Raw genomic sequence first — 16,929 nt, 5'->3', positions numbered from 1 at the left:
TGACTGAGCTAATAATCAAATCCTGGTCCATCCATCTCCAGACTTGTGTGCTCTATATGGATTTATGGCCATAGCCTCCTGAAAAGGCTCCCACCCCTATTTTTATCTCCCTCTAAATCATTTTTCATAATGCTGCTAGAGAGATACTTCTAAAATATAACTCTGACCATGGCCTTTCCCAGCTGAGAACTTCCTCCTTTATCTTTTGGATTAAGTTCAAACTCCTCAGCATGGCATTTAAATACAGTCTTTCTTTCATGAGCTGACTCTTGACTATATCTCCAGCTTCATCCCTGTCCCAGAGCTCTGACAGCTCCTGTGGATGCTTTCTAATACTACAGCTATAGACATGTTTCTCTAACTATAAAGACGTTTTGTTTATTTGCCTAGCAAATATCAAGAGCTACTATTTACTAAGCCTGCTTTGTGCTGGATCCCATACTGGATGCTTTACATTATACATACATAATCTTTCATTTACTTCTCACAATAACCTAATGAAATAGCTACTATTATTCTCATTTTATAGCTGAGGAAGCTAAAGATCACTAAGGTTAGGTAACATCATAACAAAGTTAATGGCAGAGCTTGGACATGAACTTAAATCTGTTTGACTCCTGTACTTTAAAAACTATTACACTAACAGCATTCAGTAGATGTTTATTAATTAGTTCTCCATCTTCTTCATTCTATGAACACCTGTAAGGCACAGATGTCAGAGGTAAAAATGTATACAGAAGCATTTTAATGTCACAGATGCCTGATATTTAGAAACTATTTTAAAACTTGAGTACCTACCTGCATGAGATCTTGAAGGCTCTCAAGAAAAGAAATCTCTGCTTCTACCATATAAAACTCTGCCAGGTGTCTCCGGCTCTGAGAATTCTCTGCTCGGAATGTTGGACCAAAGGTAAACACTTGAGTAAAAGCTCTGCAATTCAAGATTAACAGTGTAAAAATAGGATTCACATGATTAAGTATTTAAAATATTCAGTAAGCTCTTAAGAAAAAAAAAAGTTCTGCGCCTCTGTCTTGTCCACAAATCCACACATATTAGCTGCCACATTTCTTTAATGGGTGATTATAATAGTTTCATTAAAAATGTTACATTTATAGAAACCATTTTATTCCAAAGGAATTTGCAAATGCTTTACAAACCCTATGGCTTACTAAATATAGAATTATAACCACTTCTGGATGCACTCTACTGCAGCTGCCTTAAACAGCAGGCAACTACATTTCACAGCAATTGAGAACAAAGTAAAGGAAAAATACCACAGCCCAAGAAGCCACACAGAGAATCTAGATAGTAACAGTTAAAACCAGAATTTCATGTGGATAAGGCAAGCCAATCATTTTCTAAATATATGAAAAAAAATTATCAGATATGTATGATTTGCCTTGTTAGGCCTACTCAAGTCCTTTAAGCCCACCTAGGAGTTTTAATCAATGCTCAGTGAGCCCTGACATTTGGGGGGTGGGGTGGATTTTGAAGAACTGTCTGCTTTACTCTCTGGTTTTCAAGAAGGGCTATAGTTCAACAACATAAATGGGGAAAAAATTCTTATTTTTAAATTTCTGCAGAGAAGCGAACATGACACCTTCATTCTTTTTTTTTTTTTTTTTGCGGTACGCGGGCCTCTCACTGTTGTGGCCTCTTCCGTTGCAGAGCACAGGCTCCGGACGCACAGGCTCAGCGGCCATGGCTCACGGGCCCAGCCGCTCCGCGGCATGTGGGATCCTCCTGGACTGGGGCACGAACCTGTATCCCCTGCATCGGCAGGCGGACTCTCAACCACTGTCCCACCAGGGAAGCCCCCCTTTTAAAAAAAATTTACTTATTTAATTAATTTATTTTTGGCTGTGTTGGGTCTTCGTTGTTGTGCGCGTGTTTTCTCTAGTTGCAGTGAGCTGGGGCTACTCTTCATTGCGGTGTGTGGGCTTCTCATTGCAGTGGCTTCTCTCGTTGCTGAGCATGGGCTCTAGGCCTGCGGGCTTCAGTAGTTGTGACATTTGGGCTCAGCAGTTGTGGCGCACAGGCTTAGCTGCTCGGCAGCATGTGGGATCTTCCCGGACCAGGGATCGAACCCGTGTCCCGTGCATCAGCAGGCGGATTCTTTTTTTTTTTTTCGGTACGCGGGCCTCTCACTGTTGTGGCCTCTCCCGTTGTGGAGCACAGGCTCCGGACGCGCAGGCTCAGCAGCCATGGTTCACGGGCCCAGCCGCTCCGCGGCATGTGGGATCTTCCCGGACTGGGGCACGAACCCGTGTCCCCTGCTTCGGCAGGCGGACTCTCAACCACTGTGCCACCAGGGAAGCCCAGCAGGCGGATTCTTAACCACTGCGCCACCAGGGAAGTCCCAAGGACCAAGTAATCTTTGAATTTTAAGGTTTTGCTAGAACAAAACAAGAGGTTTGGGGCTCCTTAGCTGTTATCCTCAACACTCTTCATTTATCATCAGTCATATAATATCAAGATCAGAAAACAGTACAGAAAACGGATTGTAGATATACATACCAGTATTTTTTTGTTGTGTTGTTTTTTTTTTAAGTAAAGATACTGTGGGAAATTAAACAGTAAAACAATTATAGTGGAAATCATGAGATTTATTTTTTCTTTCAAAGGCCATTTCAGTTAAGGCCTAGTTGGTAAGAAGCTTAGGAATTTATGTTTTGGTTCTACAGCCACCTTTCTGAGACCATGATCAGTTACCCTCCAAGAATCTTAGTTTTTAATGGAAAAACAAACCGTAAGAATTCAAAATATTACTATATAACCTCTCTCCCAAGATTCAGATCCAGACTTGCCTACTAGAATGTTCCTAAAAACACTGACCTTACCTTGTCCAAAACGAAAACTCTTGCCTTGCTCCCCAAAACAAGCAAAAACAAAATAATGAACAGTACATTTTCCCCAGCTCTGTTAATCTTAGCTAACCCACCTCGTCACCCAAACCAGATCCCCATCCCTCCCTCACCGCCCACACACCTCCCTATCATATTGATCACAGAATTATATTGTTTATACCTAGGGAAACTCTTGCAGATCTAGAGACTCTTCTTTATTTCCACAACTTTGTCTTGTGTCAACTCTTGTGTCTGCCACCTGCCTTTCTTCCTCCAGTCCCAAACTACTATAAGTTTTCAAACTCAAATCTGATTATATCAGCCCTAATTTAAAAATCTTCAATGGTTCTCCCCTACTCAAAGGTTAAAATTCAAACTCCTAACTTTGACTGGACCTTCCTTCACAAAGCCTTTTCTCCAGCACACTGAGGATACTCTCCTTACATGCCCCACATGCCTTTAGGCTTTTTCATTGGCTGTCCCCTCTCTGTAGTGCCCGTCCTTTGTTCCTCTCTCTCCAAATGGCAAATTCCCATCCATCCTTCAAGACCTGACTTAAATGTCACTTTCTCTTTGTAACCTTACCATACACCCCCAAATTTATTGTTCCCTCCTTTCTATGACTGTAACACTTTGTTTATACATTTATTATACAGACTGTATCACTTAGAAATATAATTGTGCATTTTGTATCTTTCTCCCTCAATAAACTATGAAATATTCTACAGTAGGAAAAATGTTTTATTCATCTTTGCAACTTCAGTGCCTAAGATAAAACAGGTGCTCAAGTTGAATGAATAATAATGAGGATGACAGGCTTCTTCAGTTGTAAACTGGAAAAGCACAACATCCTTATAAACAGTAACATTACAAATAATGTACAGAAAAATACTCAGATATATTTTACTGTGGCTGTTACTCAATAGCTAAAATGGGTCAAACAATTTAGGTCTGCCCCAAACAATAAATTCAAAAATTACAGGACCTCGAGTTTCTAATCTATGACTATGCGATCTCTAGGTAGGTTGGCAATAGTATATTTAAATAAATAAACCGACATTCTTTTCTGGCACTGCATCACAGGAAATTGTACATACAGATGTTCACTAATAACAAAGAATATTCTATTGAAATTTTCCAGGGCATGAATAGAAACTCCATGGCATAGGTGGAATTTACTTTGGAGGCTCTGAGGAAGACTTCTAAGAAATGGGCAGTTATCATCCTGAAATACAAGGAGGCCAATGGGATTGCTGTTCAAAAGAGACACATTATATATGTATTAAGGTACTAGATACAGAGAAAACAACGGTATCTAAAAAGAACTGCAGATTCAAGTCACAAGGGCACCTACTTCTCACATGGATAGGGAGGGAGCTCCAAGATATTTAACAATAGGGATTTTTAATTTAACAATGGTTAATGATTTTCTCTAGCAATACAGGGTAAACTCTCTTGTATAAAATATAGAAGAGGATCAAGAATTTTTATTTTAGTAAGGATTAGGTTCTAATTGTGGTACCCAAAAGTTAAGTATTATTCTAATAGGGTAAAGAAAAAACCAATGGCCATGGTGCTTTCTCTGAATTAACAAAAAGACAAAATAAGCTGGAAGGTATGTTGACAAATTCCCTAATTTAGCATCAAGTTGTTAAGCAGATAAATGTTTACATCATTCAATAAAGATCACCCCAGGTCAGCGTCCAGTGTTCTATAATACAGTAGTGAAAGTAGTAGTAGTGATAGTGGCTACCATTAGCAAGTGCTCCTTGTGGGCCAGGCATTAGATGTGAGAACCTTACAGTTAACTCCTTTATTATAACTCAATAAAGGATACATTGTTACTTCTATTTTTCAGTCTAAGAAATTGAAGTTCAGAGAGGTTAAGAAGCTTTTCCAAAAGTCATAGAGTCATAGCCTAACAAGTGGTAGAGGCCAGATTCAACTCTAGCTCTGACTCTAATGATCACAGCCTTCATTATGATATTAAAATAATGATGCTTATAACTGAACATGGACAAACCCAGTAAATAAGAGAAAAATTTGTAATATGCACTCCCCACCTTCTCAAAGATAACTAGGGTGAGTAGTTTGGTATATTTCTCTTCCTTGTGAATAGATTATTTATTTTTTGTATTAAAATTATAGCTCCCTAGGATATGTTGCTTTCATGCAAATAATGAGAAGATAAATTTTAATCAATATTTTGTAAACTTTAGCAAGACATTGAGCCTTTCTGGTCTTCAAATTCTTACATGAGTGGGAGGTGCAGGCAGTTTGGCATTATTCTCTAGTATCTTTTACATAATTTTGTTTCTAGGTCCATGTGAAATCACTATTATTTTAATTTACGCTGATTTCTTCTTTTTCCTCCATCTTCCACACACATGAAAGCAATTTGCAGCAAGGCTTGGCCCAAGCCATAGTTAAAATAAGATCTGAGAATGAGGCCATTACTAAAATAAGATACAAAACCAGGTGAAAGGCCAGTACTGCTGTGAGAAGAGACCAGCAGAGAAAGAAAACACTCAGTACTAAGAATCATTCTTGTGCCAATTATGGAGAAAGGGAAGCTATATATGGAAAGTCCATGAGCTTGGAGTTGATGTTTAAGATAACAAAAGTACATTCAATACACATCAGCTAAGATAGCTACAAAAATGGCTTTTTAAAAATAAAAAGTAAAGTTACCAAAAAATGGTTCTGCAAAGGTCACTTTCTCCCTTGTGTGGAGTTTTATGAAGCCCTAAATTGGCAAGTGGATTATTATGAAGTAGTCACTGATTGCTTTGCCATTTATTCCTTCTGGCCCTGAAATTTAAGAGCTAATCTTTATATTTTGAAAGAAAAGAGGAATTACTGCCTTTTTAGCTGGGGAAGAACTTATCGTTCAGCATAAGGGGGATCAGCAACTTTCCCTAAGGCCGCCCACTCCCAACCTCCTATCACTTCCCTACTGTCATTCAGGAAACATTCATTGAACTGAAGTGAACTCACAGACAACTTTAAACTGACTTTGTCAAGTGGTATTCTCATCATCCAGAAAACAATCATCTATATTACTACTGCTTTGTATCCACTGGATTATCAATACTGTGACATATTTGTCACTCATTGCTTCTGCATGCCTGACAGAGTGGACACCAGACACCTCCTTTTCAGCTTGCCCCCTTTCCTCTATCTTGCAATAGTACACTTGGTGAATGGGTTTATAAAGAGAGGTAGCTCTCACCATTCATCAACTCTTAACAAGATGTCTTAGCGAGGATGCACTGTAAAATCTAAAAATTTCTTCTTCACCACAATTGCTAAACATTTCTGCAAAATTAATTTCTTTTAACATGTCCTAAGTATCTGATTTAGAACTGAATTTGAGGTCCAAGCAAATTTATTAATCTTAATTGTATAATGAGATTCAAAGTTCGATAGAGTCTGACAACAATCCTGCTAAAGGGCCTGGAGGGTTGGCTACTCTTCTCTGATGAGCATATGAACTGGGGGAAGGACATTTAGCAAAGGGAATATGAAGCACACAGGTCCTAAGGTAGGAAAGAGCCCGACAAGTTTGAAGAACAGAAGCAGGACAGCAGCAAGACGAATGGTAAGAGATGAGGTCAAAGAGTTTGGAAGGGATCAGAACATGTAGGGTCTTCTTTGTGAGCCATGGTAAAGAGAGTCTGAATTTTATTTAATACTCCTTGAAATACTCTCTCCTCTTGGAATATTTAACACTGTATTCTCCTAGTTTTCTTATTTATCTGATCTCCACCTCTGTCTCCTTCTACATACACTAGCTATTCATTAAACACTAGCACTCTTTGAACCGTAGTCCTAGAATCTCTTTTCTCACTGTATACATTCTCCTTAAATGATCTCACCTCCGTCAATTAATTTTCAATTAATTACCTACTGGCACACAATTCACAAATTTGTATCTCCTGCCCAGACTTCTTCTCTAAGCTCCAGAAGCATACATCCGCCTACTTAGTCCTTTCACTTGTCACAAACAGAACTCATGCCTCCCCTGACCCCCACACTGGCTTCAGTCTTCTTCCAACTTTCCAGGTCAATCCTCCCATTAGGGTCTTTAATAACACCATGTACTACTGTTCACAGAGCCTCTTAAAATTAAAATAAATGACATATACAGATGTAATTATTTGTTTAATGTCCATCTCTTTCACTAGACTGTGAATTTCATGAGTGACCTTATCTATTTTTTGGTTCCTTATAGTATCCTCAGTTCTTAACCCAGTGCATGACACACACTAGACAATTAAAATTTGTCAAATAACTAACTGATTTTCTGTAAAATATGCTGATCCCCAAACTTTGAACGTTTGAAACAGCACTGGGATGGGGGTGAGGATAGAGGAGTAAGAGGAAGGTGGTAAACAGAATATCAATTACTAAGCAAAAAATTCTGCTATTCTCTGAAATAATTTTTCACAGAAGGCACTAGGCGATAAAAGAATCAGTTTTTTGAAAAGACTGCCCATACATTATTTTTGCTCTATAGGCAACAAGTATATCTTTGAAAAGGACTAGATCAGATGAACATCTCTAGTAAGCAAAGATTTTACTTTTTGAGAAACTAAAGTATTACCACATGAAAAAAATTTCCCTTAGTCTTATTCTATGTAAACAGAGAAGCACCTGCCTCTTTGGCTTCTGCGAGTGGATACCAACATGTTAAGACAAGTAATGCTACTTCATCATTCCTGTAATGATGGACTCTTCAGAGGACTGACTGAATTTAGAAAATAACATTAAAAAAATAATAAATTTACTTATTTAGGCTGTGTTGGGTCTTCACTGCTATGTGTGGGCTTTCTCTAGTTGTGGCGAGTGGGAGCTACTTTTTGCTGCGGTGCATGGGCTTCTCTCGTTGCAGAGCACGGGCTCTAGCCCTGTGGGCTTCAGTAGTTGGGGCACTTGGGCTCAGTAGCTGTGGCTCGAGGACTGTAGAGCACAGGCTCAGTAGTTGTGGTGCACGGGCTTAGTTGCTCCACGGCAGGTGGGATCTTCCCGGACTAGGAATCAAACCCGTGTCCCCTGCACTGGCAGGCAGATTCTTAACCACTGTGCCACCAGGGAAGTCCCAGAAAATAACACTTTTCTCAAGGGTCAAAGTTTGCTAATTGTTCTTTCTAACTGTGTATTTGTCCTCACATTTTTAACAAGATACTAAAATCACCTTTTAAAAAAGGTATACATTTTGTCAACTGCATCTATTCATGCCTTGCCTAGATTATCCCTCTTGTATTTCTCAAATTTAGCAGTCCTTGTACTGAGGACCATGAAAGACACCATGTGAGAACTTTAATTTAGGTACATGCACCACATGGTATTTACATGTTATTTTAAGTCTACAAAGATTTCAAAGGTTTTCTGAGGCCTGATACTGTAGCAGTAGATGAGTCATTATGGCACTGAACTATCAACAATTTCCTGGGCTCAAGTCCTGTACTGATGACCCATACTTTTTAAAGGTCATCACAGTGATTAAGTTAAGCCTGTACTCTAAACACCTAAATTGAAATTCTGGGCCCTCCACTTATGAACTAGCCAAGTTAACTTCTTTGAGACTAAATTTTCCCATGTGAAAATGAAGTTAAGTATATATTTGTCATGAGGTTATTATAAAGATGAAACAATATGTAAAAAGTTTAATGTAATATTAACTATATGGTAAATGTTCAACAAATGGGTAAGAGTTTTGTTTTTGTTTTTTTGTGTGTGCATCTCCTTTCTTTCCAAAGGTCTACAGTTCTGATTTGGTTGGTCTCAAGATCTCTTTATACTTTCAGTCAGTGCAAGAGATTTTGTTTATGTAGGTTATGTCTACCAATATCTATCATTAAAACTGATAAAATTTTTAAAAATTTATTAACTTATTTAAAAACAATGATAAACCCATCCTATGTCATAAAAACATCTTTTTAATAAAAATTCGTAAGAGGAGTGGCACTGTTTTATATTTTTGTAAATCTCCTTCATATCTGGCTTAATAGAAGACAGCTGGGTTCTCATAACTGCTTATGCATTCAATCTGTTCTGCTATCACATGTTATGAAGACTTTGGAAAACTTCACTGTATACTCAAGAGAGAATAAAAATGAAAAAAACACAAAATAGTGGCTTACTATTATTATGAAAATAGTTTTCATCTCAAAGGACTTCTCTGAAAGGGTCTCAGAGGGCCCCAGATCAAACTTTGAGAACCACTACATTAGGCAATGATTCTTAAGGAGGAGTATTAATTCTGAGCTTTACCTCTGGAGACTTCCATTCAGAAAATCTAGGGAGGGTTCTGGTCATGAGTATATTTAAAAGTTCTACAAGTAATTATTATGTGAACTCCTGATTAAGAACTACTACCTTAAAAAAAAGTTAAGATCACTAATCAATATACTTAAAAAAAATTTTGATGGCTATAATTTTTTAAATGGACAATAACATGTGTTGGTGAGGATGTGGAGAAACTCCTTGCACATGCTGGTGGGAATGTAAAATCCTGCAATTGTTGTAAAAAAGTCTGGTGATACCTTAAAAAGTTAAAAATAGAATTATCATATGACCCAGCATTTCCACTCCTGAGTACAAACACCAAAGAAATGAAAACAAGTGTTCAAAAAACTCCCTGTATGTAGATGTTCAAAGCAGCATTTTTCATAGTAGCCAAAAAGTAGAAACAATCCAAATGTTCACCAATGGATTAATGGATAAAAGAGATGTGGTATACCCATACAATGGAATATTATTCAGCCATTAAGAGGACCAAAGTACTAATATATCCAACAATATAAATGAACCTTGAAAACATGATGCTAAATGAAAAAAGACAAATACAAAAGGCCAGGATTTCCCTGGTGGTGCAGTGGTTAAGAATCTGCCTGCCAGTGCAGGGGACATGGGTTGGAGCCCTGGTCTGGGAAGATCCCACATGCCGCGCAGCATCTAAGCCCGTGCACCACAACTACTGAACCTGTGCTCAGTAGAGCCCATGAGCCACAACTACTGAGCCCGTGTGCTGCAACCACTGAAACCCGTGCGCCTAAAGCCCATGCTCCACAACAACTGAAGCCACCGCAATGAGAAGCCCACGTACTGCAACAAAGAGTAGCCCCCGCTGGACACAACCAGAGAAAACCCACACGCAGCAACAAAGACCCAATGCAGCCAAAAACAAAAAAACCCAAAAAACAAAAGGCCACGTACGGTATGATTTCTTTTCTATGAAATATCCAGACTAGGCAAATCCACAGAGACAGAAAGCAGAAAAGTGGCTGCTGAGGGCTAGGGAGAGGAGGGAATGGCAAATGACTGCATCACGGGTATGGGGTTTCCTTTTGGGGTGACAAAAATGTTCTGGAACTGTATAGTGGTGTTGGTTATACAATGTCACTAAAAGTAAATTTCATGTTATGTGTACTGAATTTTATCAAAATAGAATTTTTAAAAAGTTTATTGAAACGAATTGTCCATTAGTCACTTTACACGTTTTATTTCATTCTTGCTATTCTGTAAGGAGATAGCAAGTGTTGCTATCTACTCTATAAGGCAGGTGATTTCACTTCATTCACAGTGGAAGAAACTGAAGCTTAGACAAGTTAAGTAACTAGTACAGAGCAGCATAGCAAAGCTGGTTTTAACCAACACAATTTGACTCCATGGCCCACTTTCTGTTGTGCTGCATGTGTGCACTCTTCAAAACTAATAAAGTACAGCACAGATGATCAACGGTCCCATAAACCCACAAAACACTACCATATGCTCCAAAGAGAAGTTTTGTACCTTAATGTCACTGTTATCTGATTGGTTTTTGCCTCTCTATACAAGGTCATTTCATTCTTGGTGGCTGTTCCTGATACACCTTCCTTCTTCCACTTGTTATGTCTGCAAGTGTCACTTCCTACCACTTACAGCTGCTTTTTTCTGTCTTATGCTTTATCTACAGCCCCTCCTTAGTGGAAAGGGGACAGTCATTTATAAGCTTTGATGGTCAATCAGGATACTTTTTCACTCCATTGTAGGTTACAAAAAATGATAACACATAACACTGTGGATCCTAAAAGGTTAAACTTGAGTTAATGGAGGCTTTGTTAGAAATGCTTAGATGACCTAGAGCAGTGGTTCTAAAACTTTAGCATGATTAGAATCACCTAGGGCTTGATAAAACACAGCTTGCTGGATCCCACTCTCAGAATTTCTGCTTCAGTAGGTCTTAGGGTAGGCCTGAGAGTTTATATTGCTACAAGTTGCCAGGTGATGCTGACGCTCCTGGTCCAAGGACAACACTTGGAGAACAAGTGCCTAGGGTGGTTCTCAATCTTGGCTGCATAGAATAATCTATGGTATCAATACTTCAGAAAACAATCTTGATTCAATGCAATCCCTATCAAATTACCAAAGCCAGTTTTTCACAGAACAAGAACAAAAAATCTTAAAATTTGTATGGAGACACAAAAGACCCCGAATAGCCAAAGCAATCTTGAGAAAGAAAAATGGATCTGGAGGAATCATACTCCCTGACTTGAGACTATACTACAAAGCGACAGTCATCAAAACAGTATGGTACTGCACAAAAATAGAACGATAGGTCAATGGAACAGGATAGAAAGCCCAGAAATAAACCCACGCACTTACAGTCAATTAATCTAAGACAAAGGAGGCAAGACTATACGATAGTGGCAAGACAGTCTCTTTGACAATGGTGCTGAAAAACTGGACAGCTACATGTAAAAAAATGAAATTAGATCACTCTTTAACACCATACACAAAAATAAGCTCAAAATGGATTAAAGGCCTAAATGTGAGACAGAACACTATAAAACTCCTAGAGGAAAACATAGGCAGAATACTCTCTGACATAAATCGCAGCAATATCTTTTCCGATCTGTCTCCCAGAGTAATGGAAATAAAAATAAAACAAATGGGACCTAATTAAACTCAAAAGCTTTTGTACAGCAAAGGAAACCATAAACAAAACAAAAAGACAACCCACAGAATGGGAGAAAATATTTGCAAATGACGTGACCAATAAGGGATTAGTCTCCAAAATTTAGGAACGGCTCATGAGGCTTAATATCATCAAAACAAATAACCCAATCAAAAAATGGGCAGAAGACCTGAATAGACATTTTTCCAAGGAAGACATATGGATGGCCAAGAGGCACATGAAAAGATGTTCGACATCACTAATGATTAGAGAAATGCAAATCAAAACTACAATGATATATCACCTCACACCAGTCAAAATGGCTATCACCAAAAAATTCACAAACAATAAACGCTGGAGAGGGTGCAGAGAGAAGGGAACACTCCTACACTGTTGGTGGGAATGGAATGTAAATTGGTACAGCCACTATGGAGAACAGTATGGAGATTCCTTAAAAAACTAAAAATAGAGCTACCATATAACCCGGCAATCCCACTCCTTGGCATATACCTGGAGAAAGACATTGTCTGAAAGAATACATGCACCCTAATGTTCACTGCAGCACTGTTTACAATAGCCAAGACATGGAAGCAACCTAAAGAAGGTGTGGTACATATATACAATGGAATATACAATGCAATATACAATGGATATAATTCAGCCATAACAAAGAATGAAATAATGCCATTTGCAGCAACACTGATGGACCATGGACCTAGAGACTGTCATACTGAGTGAAGTAAGTTAGACAGAGAAAGAGAAATATCGTATGATATCGCTTATATGCGGAATCTAAAAAGAAATGATACAAATGAACATATTTACAAAACAGAAAGAGACAGACTTAGAGAATGAACTTATGGTTATGGGGGTTGGGGAGGGTGAAGGGAAGGCATAGTTAGGGAGTTTGGGATTGACATGTACACAGTGCTATATTTAAAAAGGATAATCAACGAGAACCTGCTGTATAGTACAGGGACCTCTGCTCAATGTTATGTGGCAGCCTGGATGGGAGGGCAGTCTGGGGGACAATGGATACATGTACATGTATGATTGAGTCGCTTTGCTGTGCACCTGAAACTGTCACAACATTGTTAATTCGCTATGCTCAATATAAAATAAAAAGTTAAAAAAACAAACAAAACAAACAAACAAACCAAGCCCTAATCTTGATGCCCAGAAAAACCAATTAAATCTGCTTTTCTGGGGACCTGAGCTGAAATCTGATGCATCTGTATTTTTTTTTTTTTTTTTTTTTTGCGGTTCGCGGGCCTCTCACTGTTGTGGCCTCTCCCGCTGCGGAGCACGGGCTCCGGACGCGCAGGCTCAGCGGCCATGGCCCACGGGCCCAGCCGCTCCGCGGCATGTGGAATCTTCCCAGACCGGGGCACGAACCCGTGTCCCCGCATCGGCAGACGGACCCTCAACCACTGCGCCACCAGGGAAGCCCGCATCTGTATTTTTAAAAAAGCTCTTGAGACATTCCAACCACTGATCTAGACCTTCTAATTACCAATTATGATTGAAAGTAAAAGGTACAAATGATACAAAAGGTGTTATTTCACAAAAAGGGTACGATTTGCATAAAAGCTATGGACTAAGAATGAAACACAACATTTCTAATATTCCTGACAGATTCCAAATCAGAGCTTGGTCTATAAACATAAAAGCACAAAGGGATCATGGCAGACTAGAAACAGAGGCAAGTTCCCTTCAAAGGAGCATTTAGCTTATAGGAATAATGCAGAAAAGCCTCTATTTCTTTGCATTCATCTTCCCTGAATTCTAGAAGGTGGGGGAGTGGGAGAGGGAGGGGGTGGAGGCAGAGGAAGGAGGGAGGAGGAGAAGAGGATGAAGACAGACACAAACAGAATAGAGAAATGTTCTTTTGGACCCTGCAGTAAGTCTTTCACATGTGTACCAAGTGAAAGACGAATTAAATCTGTTTCACAGTTGCACTGTATGCACTAGCAAAACATGAGGGAAAAACATCCACCAGTAGTAAAACAGATAATTTTTGGCATATTCATACAAAGGGAATACCCTACAGTAGTGAAAACATTACACAGCATGGATCTAATTTAGGAGTAAAATGTTAAGTGAGTAAACTAAGTCACAGAATATATACATATGATTCTATTTATACAAAATATAAAAACTTTTAAACTAAACTGTGTATTATTTATAAATATGAACGTAAGTGATAAAACCATAAAGGAAAGGAATGATAAACACAAAATTGAGATTAGTAGCTAGTTTTCATGGGGAGGGAAGAGGACGTGATTAGAAAAGAATATACAGGAGACTAAAGAAATGAAGCATTTTGGGGGACTCAGGTGTTGATTGTATCATTATTCTTTGTTTTACCCATACATCTATTTAAGATGTTTAATTTTGTGTCTATGCAATATCTAGACATCAAAAAAGAGTCAGGATGGGCAAGCTAATGGGACACACTGAAACCATAAAATAACAAAATTATACTAAAATTTAAAGGGAAGGCATTGGCATCAGAGCCCACAACACCTACCAAGCCACCACTGAGTTCTTCAAGCTTCTGACCTTTCCCTTCTGACTGTATATTCAATTTGATTCAAAAAATATTAATACATACTGAATACCTACATTTTCCCAGCATCATTACGATGCTAAGGGCAAAAGAAACTGCCGAACAGCACATGGTAAGTTTGCATTGTTCAACATGGTGGCTACTAGCCACATGTGGCTACTTATAGTTACACTAATTAAATTTAAATAAAATTAATAAAAATTCAGTTCCTCAGTCACACTAGCTGCATTTCAAATGCTAAACAGCCACATACAGCTAGTGGCTACCATATTGGTCAGTGCGGATCAGAGCACTCCCGTGACTGTAGTAAGTTCTGCTGTCCAGCACTGAAGTCAACTGTTGAAATCTCAATAAATGCAGAAGACAATCAACTGGAAAAAAAATGTGCATTCAGACAATGGAACATGAAGAAAGGGATCAATGGAGGAGAGAGTTGTTGGGTACATCTTCTGAATTTGTTCCAGTGCCCAGTCACACATATTCTGTTTTTCCCACATCTATTGCTCTGCCATACCAGACCTCTTTTCCCCTCTTCTGATATGACTTTCAGAGTCATTAATGCACAATGGCAGAATTATTCAGTAAACCATACTTGCAACTTTTGTTAACTTTCCATCTATATGAGTGCATAACTCTCAGAATCAGGCTTTTCTAGGTTCTTTACTCAAAGTGAGCAAACTATAAGTCATTTTATTCATCATCAAGATGAGGATGAATGAACTATTCTCCAATGGTCGTAGCTCCCTGAGAAAGAATATCCAAAACAGATACATGATGAAATGAATACTGCCTCCATCTCCTGATTTGGCTTCACTTATAAATACGTCTCTCAATGCTACAAAGAAACAGCTAGTGCTGTAACAGATACTATAAACAAATATTCTTAATGATATAGATCACGGTATGATTGACACAAAATGTAGAGAGACTCTGGATTTGGATCTGAGCAGTTATTTTCAAACTCCCAAGTCACACCCAATCCTCAACAGCTATATATGAAATCCATTATCAAATCAAACACATATTTTGGCTACAAGGGGGCATGCACGAAAATTTTTGAGGTATTTCCTTGTACAGCAGTCCCTGAAGTACTGTCTGACTAGAGTTGAAATGTTTTCACTGAATCTCATACTCTGCTGTCCTGAAGTAGAATCAGGAGGAAAGCACAGAATTACCCAGTTGAAGAAACTAAGGAGGGTCACTAAATGATGTTCCAGAAACAAAAACTTTAGGTTTTTGTCTTTATCTCCCAATCTCTATCATAATTCATATACTAAATCAGCCTCTTAAATGTGAAATATGGATGGCTCAGGTTTTGCACATTCTCCAAACTGTAGAGATTTACGTGGCACAGCAGTTTACTGTCCTATGAACCTGTTTCAAGTGGCAAAACACAGGTTTTATTTTTTTCAGTGTGGGGGTATATCATGAGAGATCAAGTTGGGATTGACATCAGGAGAAACAAAAATAATATGAATACCAACTAATGTATGTTACTAAGCTTATTTGTTACAAATTCTTTCTCACAATTTCTACTGTGAGAAAGAAGCAAAAACCATGGCTGAGTTTCTTTATTAGCAATTTCTTCTAGAGGAGCAAAGATGAAATTTCCTTTCATTTTGTAGAAAAGGAAGTAAATTTATTTTGGTAAAGTAAAATACACAGAAGTTTTTCAGTGGTTTCTATAATTCATGCACATAGCTCACAGGTGAATTTTTAAAATACTGATTTTTCTTAAAAGACACAAAAATTTCTGAATTCATACAAAGAAGAATTCATACCAACAACATGGGAATATAAAATGGAATTTTTCTTTCATATAATAAGGGTACTTTAAAATATCTAAATAAATTGAATATAATATTATTCCAAGTTCATTAATGCATTTTCTGATTGGAGATATTTTTTTCCCAACTAGAAGAGATTGATGAAATAAGTCAAAAGCACATAAGTAATTCAAGCCCACAGATCATATCAGCCAAGAAGAAATAGATACAGCAGCTTAGGGCCTAGCTATGTGTCCTTACCTTACAATCATCATTTTCTACCATAAAGTCAAATTTATTTATTTCTTCAACAAATAGTTATTAGGCTACTAACCACTATGGAAAATGTCGACATAAATAAGGCATGACCTTTACCTTCAAGGAACTTACAGACTAGTAGGGAGATCACAAACCCAAACGTACAAGCTACAATTATAAAATTCCTAGAGAAAAAACACAGAAGAAAATCTGTGCAACCTTTTGAATAGGATACAAAAATCATGAATCATATAAGGAAGAAAACTGATAAAGTATACACCAACAAAAGATAAGACTCTGGTCTTCAAAAGACACTGTAAAAAAGATGGAAAGGAAAGGCAGACTGGGGGAAGGTATTTGCAATACATAAATCTGATAAAGGGCTAGTATCCAGAACATATAAAGAATCCTTATAACTTCATAAACAGATGGAAAGATCTGTGTTCTTGGATTGGAAGAATCAATATTGTTAAAACGGTCATATTACCCAAGGCAATCTACAGATTCAATGCAATCCCTATCAAATTACCAATGGCATTTTTCACAGA

The 16,929-nt window shown here is 38.1% G+C and overlaps 1 protein-coding gene across 10 annotated transcripts in view; it reads right to left on the bottom strand.

Annotated features, from left to right (window-relative positions):
- NARS2 (asparaginyl-tRNA synthetase 2, mitochondrial) overlaps window positions 1-16,929 on the bottom strand; it is a 135,438-nt gene that overhangs the window by 32,713 nt on the left and 85,796 nt on the right. For 8 of the 10 annotated variants that reach the window (XM_065881863.1, XM_065881864.1, XM_065881869.1 and 5 more), the window contains one exon: window positions 799-931. The exons of the other annotated variants lie outside the window; for them this stretch is intronic. In XM_065881863.1, coding sequence (XP_065737935.1) covers window positions 799-931 — 133 coding nt within the window. The remainder of the gene's footprint in view (window positions 1-798; window positions 932-16,929) is intronic. 10 annotated transcript variants of the gene reach the window in all.

The sequence above is a fragment of the Phocoena phocoena genome, chromosome 8 (assembly GCF_963924675.1).
Source record: "Phocoena phocoena chromosome 8, mPhoPho1.1, whole genome shotgun sequence".
Lineage (NCBI taxonomy): Eukaryota > Metazoa > Chordata > Mammalia > Artiodactyla > Phocoenidae > Phocoena > Phocoena phocoena.
The sequence above is the reverse complement of the archived record's forward strand: the minus strand, read 5'-3'. Positions and strand labels throughout refer to the sequence as shown.